This window comes from Alosa alosa, chromosome 17 (genome assembly GCF_017589495.1).
Source record: "Alosa alosa isolate M-15738 ecotype Scorff River chromosome 17, AALO_Geno_1.1, whole genome shotgun sequence".
Lineage (NCBI taxonomy): Eukaryota > Metazoa > Chordata > Actinopteri > Clupeiformes > Clupeidae > Alosa > Alosa alosa.
Window position 1 is genome coordinate 31,405,432 of NC_063205.1, and position 12,075 is coordinate 31,417,506.

At 42.4% G+C, this 12,075-nt stretch overlaps 1 protein-coding gene across 18 annotated transcripts in view; it reads left to right on the forward strand.

Annotated features, from left to right (window-relative positions):
- Window positions 1-12,075, forward strand: part of LOC125310846 (protein unc-80 homolog) — a 285,921-nt gene that overhangs the window by 25,731 nt on the left and 248,115 nt on the right. For all 18 annotated transcript variants that reach the window (XM_048268581.1, XM_048268576.1, XM_048268580.1 and 15 more), the window contains exons 7-10: window positions 3,830-3,951; window positions 5,491-5,764; window positions 6,138-6,269; window positions 6,594-6,813. In XM_048268581.1, the coding sequence (XP_048124538.1) occupies window positions 3,830-3,951; window positions 5,491-5,764; window positions 6,138-6,269; window positions 6,594-6,813 (748 nt within the window). The remainder of the gene's footprint in view (window positions 1-3,829; window positions 3,952-5,490; window positions 5,765-6,137; window positions 6,270-6,593; window positions 6,814-12,075) is intronic.

A 12,075-nucleotide genomic window follows, 5' to 3' on the forward strand; every position in this document is an offset into this window, starting at 1 on the left:
ATTTATCAAGGTATGGCCAGGGCGATTGAATACATTCTTCTCCATCTCCTCCTTCTGCCATTTCGTTCCGGCTAACTTTCTCAGAGTCACAAAGATCTCAAGTCCACCTGCTGTTAACCTGTTTTAGTTTGATATCCTTTTCTTCATTCAGTTCACGACTCTGCACGATAAAGCCCATTACTGACATCTGCAGACGAGGATGGATGTAAAACAATGCTCACTACAGTCCGATTGGAGTTCAAAGTCATGTGGAAGTTGAGGGCAGTAAACAGAACACTTTGGATGGCTGCGCAGACAGTGTGTGTGCCCCCATTCCGAACAATCTTGAGTGCTTGTGTTGTGGATGATATATAATTTATTTTCTAGAATACAAACTGCTTCTCCACTGTGTTAAGCCATATAAAAATAGTGTCTGAGGTCGTTACCATGCTACTTGATCAATAAAAGAGTTAAGCTACTGAAGTTGGTCACTACGCTAGTGCACATAGCCTATTCTCCCCGGAGGAACTCAGAACTGTCAATAACGTAGACAGCAAATTAAGATAATTTTTCGTTTTGTGGAGCGCACCAGTAGGCTATCAAAAGCAGATTTTGATGTTCGTTACCACCGTGTAGTCAAGCCTTAAGCCATACCCAAGTAGCCTAAATCGAGGTAATGTTTAATAATGCATGATTTATTTTGTTATTGAATTCGTGGGATTCCTCTCGGCAACAATTATGTTTAACGGTAGCTACCTGCTTTTTCAGAAGGGGCGGCAGTCAGGCTACTGACAGAGCGATATACAGTGGCAGAGCGACGCACAGTGGCTGAAAGTGGTACTAAAGTTTAACGCAGCTTCACGCCGCATAATGCGCGACTGAAGTGGCCATTTGAAAGCGACGCCCACTGTAAGTGCCTTCCTGAAGGGCACAACAGTGGTAGCCAGGAATTGAACCCACAACTTTTCAGGCTATTGCACGATAGGCCAGTTCCTTAGCCCCCACGCTACCACTGCGCCAAAGTGCACCTGGTCAAAATTTAGTCCAACAGTCACAGCAAAATAACAAGTAGGCTATCAAATAGCCTATTTCAACTTCCCCAAAGTGAATTGACTTCTAGTACTGCAATGTAGCCAAACCAACTGCCATGTCTCAAAACTCCCTAACAATACTGTTTGGTCTGAGCTGAGCTTTGTGATAACTTTAGGCCTCAGAGAACAATATAGTATCCTAATGATGCTAATTTAATAATTCACTAATTTTACGAGAACTTCCCCTATTTCAAGTAAGGGATAACGGCCGCCGAGGTGTCCTGTTATACGGAATTAAGTCCATTAATTCCGTATAACTGGACACACCTCGAAGGCCGTTATCCCGCTTATCACCCCGTTGCCACTGTAAAGCAAAGGAAACACGCAGTTCCATTTAAAAAGAAGCTCACTAGTAGCCTAGAAATCTAGACGCGCCCCAGGCGGCAGCAAATTACATTTGCTGCCAGGGCTAGTCTAGCAACTCTCCGTTGGCTTGTGAGCTCCAGAAATCGAAACTTAATCAGGACATTGAAATCGTGTATAGAGTCGTTTGGTGGGCTTAACATAATGATTGATGGCAGAGTTGCAACGGTTTGGCTTGAATTCCCTGCTACTTGAAAACAAATATCCTATTGCGTCCTATTATGCAGAGGGGAATTTGAAAGACAACTGATTATCCCGCCCCTCGGACTGAGCACTGCGAACGGTGAGTGCCCAGACCCTACATTTTAATGTGGGTCTGGCTCGCCAGGCTAGCTCACTAGTTCAACTTGTTGTACAACTTTTGTTGGCCCTATAACAGCGATAGCATGGACAGTTAGCTTGTTTAGACTTGATTCCATTGTTGCGAAGCCTGCCTCCAGGCTCAAATGTCGTCCTACTATCGTTGTTATAGTTACCATTCATAAGCATTGATATGGAACGGCGATTAAACTTTTTTTTTTTACCAGATCTACTTCATAGGTGTCCTGTTATTCAGAAATAAAAGCCACCCCGCCAGCCAATCAGAAAAGAGTACGGGTGATAAAGAGCAATATCGGACACTGCTTTATGCCCACACGCTTCCATCTTACAAAAATTAGCCAATCACCATTGAGTGGACTCCAGGAGACAAAAAATAAAATACCCTGTGGGTGTGGTGTAAACTCACGAATATTGATTTTTCCGCAGAAATATACTGTAAAATCACATACATTTATGCCAATGGCACAAACTATCAGCGGACTACCATTGTACACATGCAATAATACAATGGTGACATATTTTAGGTTGCTAATTGACATGGTCAGTAGGATTTACATACAGTACCCTCCAGAATTATTGGCACCTCTGCTAAAGTTGACTAAAAACAGGTATAAAAAAATATTTATAATTTATATTTACTTTATTTATCATTTAATGTAAACTCACAATGAAAACAATGAGGGAAAATCCAACCTTGAAGGGAAGCAAATTTATGTTTTAAGAAAAAGGAAAATCTCATTAAGAAGGAAGCGTTTTTAACAAAAACACGTCGCTCACAAATATTGGCACCCCTGCTTTTAATACCTTCTTACGCCTCCCTTTGCCAATAAACCAGCTTGTAATATTCTCCATACAAAATTATTTGCCTGTGATCAAAATGATAATGAGAGCTGATGTGTGGGAATATAGCCAAATTTGTGCTAAATTATTATTTTGATTCAGTCAATCTAATCTGATCTCTGTGCAATGATACAAAAAGCAAAAGTGTGAAAAATTTTGGCTCACATTCTAGGCTATATGGAAGATGGACTTTTTTTGTTAACATGACATAAAATAGCCTATTGTGAAATAACACCAGTGGAGTAATTTTCAGAAAAAATCAACAACCAAAACTAGAGAGAGAAGGAAACATGTAGTTTATATCAGAAGAAGAGTGTTCAAAAGATGTCAGGAAAAGCAGACCGTTTGGGGCATTCCCAAGTGAGAGAGGTGGCAGGTCCTGATGAATGCTCTTCAGGTGATTCATAGATCATTTATCCATTGGCTATCCTTGATGTAATTCTTTGTTAGTCTACACTTATCTCTCTCTTTCTCTTTCTCTGTACTTGTCAGACACACACATGGTTATGTTTATGGTTATGGGATTTGGCAGACACTTTTGTCCAAAGCGACATACAAATACAAAAACAATATAATATTTAAAATTTAACAGGGAACAGATTAGAATGTTGGTCCAAAAGTATGTATGCATGATGTAAATGGCAGACATGACAATGGAGCCCTTGAGGTGTCATTGCAAGATATTTTTGTATTCTTTCACACAAACATACGGGTATTTGTGGGCATTTAAGGGCGTTTTTGGGAGGTAACCAGGTACGCCATGCTTTTGGAGGTGCAAACAAACGCTGCATTGCCATTGAGATTACATAGTAAGGAGCTGGCTCAAGGGTTATAAAAGTATTTTCTCGTGTTTAGTTGTAAAATGAAGGCACAGTTTTTATAGCCATACATGCATGTTGACTTCTGGCTCCTTGGCTATCAATTTGGTAACGATAACGGGCTATTTGACGTCTTCGGAGGTGTCAAAGGTTGAGTTACTCCAGTCTACATTTTTTGACGTTAATCACTCCTATGATGTATTGCTATTGTCTATCCAAAGTAAAATGCCTGTTTTGAAGTTAACTGATGGTTTAATAACCAAAAATCTGATTGTTTGCACCTCCAAATGGCCGGTGATGTAGGTCTGTGACGCGAGTTTGTGTGAAAGAATGTGCACTTGTTTTACAAACTTTTGCTCTAATTTTACTTAATTGCGCACACAATTTAGTATATCACCGTACTTCTTTACCTTCAAGGGTGTTCAGGTGGTCTGTGAGACAAGCCAATCAAGTACCTCTCCCTCTGCTGGAGGACAGAGTTGCCGTCGTGGTAATTCTGTGGAGAGTAGCGGCCTCTCACAACAGCCTTCACAGAAGAGGTGAGTGATTTAAATTTAAATGTACAAAATGAGAGATACTACTGTATATGTTGAGCTTAAAGGGGAACTACGCAGGTTTTTTAGCTTAATTTACCCTAACTTAACAGCTTCGGAGTCATTGCATGGAATGGTTATATGACTTTTTCTGGGGTGAATGGTGGCCTTCCCGCTTCCCCCTAGCATCTGTGAGCTGAAAAACCACCCTTGCAACTGTGGGCCGGCGGGCCACTGGCCTCAGAGACAGAAAGTCTCGCGATGTAACGAATTGCTTTACTGCACTACACACATACACGCCAGGCACCGGCTAGAACAAGGTAGCGATGGAGTTTAGACATCTCAACCATACAGCACATTACTCTTGTACAGTGCTTCCCACACGATTTGATTCTATTTGTGGTGGTAGCGGACTTAAGCACTGGGGGGTGTGGTTAATACTTCCTTTCACATACTACTGACAGAACACATTATGCTGCTGTGTAGTGATCTGTAGTGGTGCCTTGACTGAAATTAGACCTGTTGTCCTCTGCTTTATTTCTAAATATGTCTGTGTTTGCTGTCCATCACAGCTCTTGCCTTTTTACAAACTTCTGTCCAACAGCATGTTAGTTGCTGTCCTCTCCACCAGCTCTGCCTCTTGCTGCTTCAGCTGTCAGCAGCACTGGTTGAAGCCTGCAGATATTGGAGACAACGTAGCCTAAGAGGCAGTGTAGAGAGAATTCTCTGATAGCCGAGGCACTCCTTAATTAAAATGTCTTTATTACAAAATAAAAAGGACAAAAAAAGGACAACTTTAAAATGCCCACGCGTAGCGGCATGGGGCCGCCTTCAGGGCATGACGTAGCCTAATTGGATAGCTTATCATAGTCCACTGGTTGGACTGTCAGTTTCCCCACATGTTTCAAAATTTCAAACTAGTACTTCTTCTCCTTGGCACAAGCCCTTTTGAGTCTTGGAAAAAATTTTTCCATTTGCATCAGGATTGAGCAAACATTCAGTGTTTGAGTGAATAAAATGAATAGCATAGTTAAACTTGCTGTACTTGAGTAGTCGATATTTACAAGCAACTGTGACATTATAACATGCTAACCACAACAACACAACAGTATTGTAACGTTACCTTAGGGATACGGCTTGTATGCTTGCATATAACTTAATTGAAGAGTTTGGTCTCCACAGTTGACGTTGTGATAAGAACTTAGCAGAGTTGTTCAGATTTTACGCAGTGTGGTCATGATGCTAACAAGATTTAATCATGATTTAGCCAGTCGTCTTCTATGTGCCACAAACTCCTTGCAGGATTGTTAATGGTTTGAAATGTGAAGGCAGAGGAGGGGCAGATACATTGCGAGAGAGAGGGAGAGAGAGGGGCAAGGAGAGGCGTGAACGATTGTATCTAATTTAAATAGTACAAAATAGAAAATCATTGTGTGTCGGTCAGTGTTGATATTGTGACAGGCTGCCACAAATAAGTCAATGTATGAGAAACCCTGTTCTGTCTGTCTGTTGCCATTCTGTTTCTCACTGTCACCATACTTTAAGGTTTTCGGCTCCTGATGGTGTTGCAGTGTCCTTCTCACAGAAGGCACGGTATGCCACGTTTTTTGATGTGGCAGTACTGCGTTGCCTCCTGCAGCCTCACTGGGTAGAGGAAGGTGTTTACTGGGCACTTATGTTCTACCTGCATCGGCTCAGGGAGATACTGGAGGAAAAACCCCATAAACAGTCAGAACCACCAAACACAGCGCTGCCACGCCCCCGAAGTTCCTCTATGGTGGCTGTGACTCCCTCATTGGTCAACACACACAAGACACAGGTATGCCTCAAATAGTATTACTTCAACAAGTAGTTTTAGGTTCAAAGCTCTAGAAGATTAAAGTTTTTTTCTGTCATGGACTTGTGTTTTTTTGTCCTTAATTCTTGTGTTCGGACTCTTACTTTGCCCTATTGTCTGTGTTCTGTGATTACCTTCCTGTTGTATTTAAATCCCTGTCTTTGTAATTTATGCATCTTATTGTGCATTTGGGTTCTAACCCCCTGTAGCATTGTGACAGTATGGACAAGCCAGAAAGAACAAAGACAGAGGGTGCAGATCATAGTGCTATTTACATGCGTCCATAGAACCGAAATCAATAAGCAGTATCAATATCGTTATCAATAAAATCCTAACAATACCCATCCCTACACAGGACATGCTGAAGTGTAATGAAGAGGAAAAGTCTCTGAGCTCAGAGACCTTTGGGAAAGTGTCTCTTACCAACCTGAGGAGGCAAGCTGTTCCTGATCTATCTTCAGACCTGGGCATAAATATCTTTAGGAAGGTAAAACCTAGAATGCTCTTGTGTTGATCATTAATCTAAGTCATGGGTTCTCTGTGCTATTGCTTGACCCACCTTGCCCCATGCAGTGCATACCATCCATTTATCTTCAAGCAGATTCAGTCAAGTAAAAATGCTTTAGAAATCATCTCCTATCTTAAACTAATGGGATCCATTTATCTTCAAGCAGATCACATTCAGTCAAGTAAAAATGCTTTAGAAATCAGCTCCTATCTTAAACTAATGGGATCTTCCTGATCACAGTGGGCCAGCACTGGTTTGTGTACTGCAAGGTTTTAAACTATATATTTGTGTATATTTTTACAGTTCAAGAACCGCCGGGAGGACCGTGAGCGTAAAGGTTCGATACCGTTTCATGTGGGAGGAGCCAAGAAGCGCCAACGGCGTATGGGTGTTCCTTTCCTGCTACATGAGGACCACCTAGAAGTTTCTCCTACAAGAAGTACCTTCTCCTTCTCCAGCTTAAGTGGCCTCACAGATGACCGGCGACCTCTTGACCGTGGTGGTTGGCAGGCAACAATTATGGGTAAAACACAATCAAACAACCAACACAGATTGACATAACAAAATCCAATACTGATATATTAGCCATCGTTCATATTTATATTCAAAGCCAAATAATTCATCCATCTGGATAGAGTTGCCAACTTTTTAGTTCAGCTCGGAGCAAGATTTGTGAAAGTATGCAAAACATCTAAATAGGCTACATTAATTCATTTATAATTATTTGTAGAGCATTCATCAGGCCCCTCCTCCAGGTTTAAAATGATCAAGACATGAAAATAAAGGCTTTTTAACTATTCTGAAACAGACAGTGCCTTGTGCCTTGCCAGTCTTGTTTTGGATAGTATCTTACATGGACAAAGACAACGTTGCATGTCAGTATGTGGGATTGACTGAGCTATTGAGAGCACTTGAAGCTCCAGATTTTATCTCATCCAATGGCATTTATCAGCACAGCGACTTGACATCAGCAGATGTTTGTGATGAAACGGATCAATAAAAAAGCTGTAAAAGAGTGACTTACAGTAATTAGGATCATAATGGACAAGATACTGAATATCACAGTAACCAAAAGCTGATTGGGTTGAGAGTTCACAAGTATTTTCTGGGAAATTATGATGTGAAATCAGCATGGCAAACTGCATACAGTATGACTAAATGGTTCAGGTGCTTCAGGTGAGAGAGATATGGAACTGTCCAATGTCATGATGTGCAATGATGGGGAAACATGATGGTGTTGTTGGTGCTCTTCTGAAGCAAGTGAGTCTATTATACAATAGAATACGATTGCCTCCTTTTACAAACCAGGACCAACTGTCTCTGTCAACTAACAGCAGTGTATAACGATGAAGACATGGACAGACCAAAGCAGCCATGTGTTCAAAGTAGCACCAGGCAAGTGTTATTAAGTCCAACCAAGTGTTATTAATCTCATAATATCAAGATAAAAATGAATATAAATCAGCATAAAGAGACTTACCTAGTGCTTTCTCGTAAAATCATTTGACTTAATTTAATAAGGGTTTGAATCATGAAAACAAGCAAATTTGGCTGCCAGTGCATTAAAGGTACCATATTATACTTCTTTTTCAATACAAGCCAGTAGGTTAGTAGGTGTGCGTATCATAGCATTAATTCCTGCAGGCACCCCTGATCATGTATACTTTGTCGTATGTTGTATTGTGCTGAATATTGTATTATTTAATTAGGTAAATGGTTTCTAACAGTTTTCTTCCAGCCCAGGTCGAATTGTTGCTTAAGGCTGCCACAGATAGGATGAAATGAGCTCTTGGACCCATGCAACAACGGCTTCGCTGAGACCCATGCAGCAACAGCTCCACTGAGCTCCTGGACCCCTGCAACAATGGCTCCGATCAGTCCAAAGACTCATGCAGCAACAGCTCTGCTGAGCCCCAGGAACCATGCAATGATGGCTCCGCTAAGCCCCATGACCCATGCAGCAACAGCTCTGCTGAGCCCCAGGACCCATGCAACGATGGCTCCACTAAGCCCCAGGACCCATGCAGCAACAGCTCTGCTGAGCTCCAGGACTCATGCAACAACAGCTCTGGTGAGCCCCAAGAACTATGCAGCAACAGCTACGCTGAGCTACTGGACCCTGCAACAATGGCTCCACTGAGCCCAATACCCATGCAACGACGGCTTCGCTGAGCCCCAGGACCAATGCAGCAACAGCTCCGCTGAGTCCCAGGACTCATGCAATGAAGGCTCCGCCGAGTCCCAGGACCCATGGAATCGTCCGCTGAACCTAAAGACCATTGCAACGACAGCTTCGCTCAACCCAAAAGCCCATGCAGCAACAGCTTAGCCAAGCTCCAGGACTCATGCCACTAAGGCTCTGCTGAACCCAAAGGCCCATGCAGCAACAGCTCCGCCAAGCTCCAGGACCTATGCAACAACTGCTCCACTGAGCTCCGAGACCCTCGCGGCAACAGCTCTGCTGAGCCCTGAGACCCATGCAGCAACAGCTCCACTGAGCTCTGAGAAATGCTGCAATGGCTCCACTGAGCCCCGACACCCATCGTTCTCATGTCTTGTGCAACGGATGAATGGCCCCCATGTGCCAAGCAAGCGCAATGCAGATGCCACTCCTGTGTGCTTGTGTGTCCCACTTGATCATGGTGCTCCGTAAATCATAGCTACAGTGAGCTCAGCAGCAAACACAACACAATCTCGGGCATTCAGCCGTGGCCTACTGGTTAGCGCTTCGGACTTGTAACCGGAGGGTTGCCGGTTCGAACCCCGACCAGTAGGCACGGCTGAAGTGCCCTTGAGTAAGGCACCTAACCCCTCACTGTTCCCCGAGCACCGCTGTTGTTGCAGGCAGCTCACTGCGCCGGGATTAGTGTGTGCTTCACCTCACTGTGTGTTCACTGTGTGCTGAGTGTGTTTCACTAATTCACGGATTGGGATAAATGCAGAGACCAAATTTCCTTCACGGGATCAAAAGAGTATACCAATATATACTTATACTTATTGCTTAAAACATCCACCCGGCTTGCACATATCTGGAGGCACGCTATATCTCCACCTGCCACGACCATGTAATAGTCACACACTGAGCCAGCATTGCATGCACAGAATGCAGACGTAGGATATGCCAGACCCCTAAGCTGCTCTGATAACTTACAACCTGCTCATGATCTGGAATGCAGAGTTTCCACCTTAAGGCACACATTTATCATAGCAACGGTTCCAGGCACACTTTCAGCCTTGCACTCATATTTGCCATTTGGCCGTTGAGATGTAGTGAGGAAATGTGGCATAGTGAGGCTAATCTAGCGTAGATCTGCATTCATGTGTCCTTATCTACAAGTGACGGATCATAGTAGCGGTACTTATCAAACAGAGAATATTGACCAATCAGTAATGCTGACTGGAGGAGAGGCTCAATTAAGCGTAATTCACTCTTCTAAATCACCTTCCTGTCAATTTATTCCAGTGTCTGGAACATACTTACCATAACATTTCTTTCTTACAGTTTTTCTACTGCTATTCTAACGGTGACAATGCATTCTCTACCTCGCTGTAGCTATTGCGATTCTGCATTCTCAGTCTCCTATTATACTGACACCAATCTGGTCAACAGAGAAGATGCTCACTCTTGCCTACACTTAATCACTACATCTCATATTATTACATAATCCTCCCATCCAGCTCACTCTCCATCACTGATGGTCAGAATTTCCCACCGTTCCCAGGCTAAGTTAGGCAGATATGCACTATTCAACCTTCACTTCTAGTCATGAGCACAAATGTATCCTTAGCAATGGAAATCGCATGCTTGGTCCTGGGCATGTTTTCATGATCCTCAAAGCCTTCTGAACATTTCAGGTACAATTTTAGCATTTTTGAGCATTCCAGTCTGGAGACTTCCACTGCTGTTGGCCAGTTGCAACGTACAGTATGCTCATCAATACGTGATCGACACGCCTCTTTATGCCGACAGGATTCGATTCCCCATTTTGCGCCCATAGACATGAATTACGACGAAGTATCTTGCTCCGCCTTAACAATCTTTGTTTAAACTTCACAACGAGTTTGGCGAATTAATATACAAGTGTGATACGGCAAAAAAATGGATCTACTTCATAGGTGTTCAAATAACATAATTTTAATGGTCATTCTAAATTACGTAGGACAATGGGAAATTCAACCAAGCAGTGGAATTAAACATGTTAAATGTCATCACAAAAGTATGTGAAGGCATATACTTTAAGTAGATAACTGAGGATTTTACATATTGCGCATTAATAATTATCATAGACAGAAACCTATTCACAGTGTTGGGAAGGTTACTTTTCAAATGTATTCCACTACAGATTACTGAATACATGCCTAAGATGTATTTTGTAATATATTCCGATAGATTACTCAAAGTGAGTAACATACTTTGGAATACATGAACGTTGTATTATGTATTATATTTTATTAGCAGTGGAAACAGTTACGTGAAGTTGTAAGACTCGTACTGTCAACAACAACCCACAATCTGCTTTACAGTGAGGATGGATTGATATACAGAATAAACTATGTGCTATGAAACACTGTGTCAAATAAGAACACAGATGTTTTGTCTGCACATAGCCTAAAAGGCTACCACATCCCTAACAAAGTATACAGTTTTTTTTATGATTTTCAACAGCACAGGGGGAGTTACATGCCTTTTTACAGAACACTGTCAAGAAACAAAAAAACTATACTGTCCTAAAACATGCTGGCTGGATATAGGCCTATTGGTCTACTACAAAACATGTGTTAGTACAGCATCATTGGACTCTTTCTCTCCTCTTGATGAGAAAGCAGTCTCTCAATTGCTTAGCGAAGTCGTCCAACAACATGCCCATTGGATCCTGTCCCGTCCACTCTTCTACAGCCTATCGCACCCGCTGTTCTGCAAGCAGTCACACATGCATTTAATGCTTCACGCAGTTCTGGAATAGTTCCTTATTCTTTTAAACAGGCTAGGGTTACACCTCTGCTAAAGAAAAGTACACTTAATTCAACTGAGGTGAAGGAACTACAGACCTGTCTTTCTTGTCAAAGGTTTTGAAGAAAGTGGTCTTCAAGTATTCATCAGAATAATCTACTAGACCCTATGCAGTCTGGTTTCAAGAATGGTCATTCTACTGAAACTGCTCTTCTGTCTGTGAATGAAGCATTGAGAGTAGCTAAGTCCTCTGCTCAGTCATCAGTATTAATTCTACTAGATTTATCTGCAGCCTTTGATACTGTTAACCATGACATTCTCCTTTCTATACTATCTGAACTTGGAATTTCAGGGAAAGCTCTTGACTGGTTTGAATCTCACCTTAAAGGGCGTTCTTTCAACGTGTCTTGGCAGGGACACAGGTATCAAAGTCTCGTGACCTCACCACAGGTGTACCTCAGGGATCAGTATTAGGACCCTTGCTTTTCTCTATTTACACCACTTCCTTAGGTGAGACCATTCGCTCCCATGGATTTGACTATCACTGTTATGCATACGACACTCAACTTTACCTGTCTTTCCCCGCCTGATGACTCTAGCATTTCCCACCGGATTTCTGCATGCCGTACGTATATTTCAGCCTGGATGAAAGATCGGCACCTTCAGCTTAATCTCTCAAAAACTGAGTTTTTGGTGTTTCCAGCTAAAACAGCTATTCCCCAACAGATTAACATCCAGCTTGACTCAACTTCACCAACCCCAACAAGATCGGAACGTAACTTGGCCGTTGTAATTGATGACCGACTTAACTTCTCTGTGCATGTAGCTTCTATT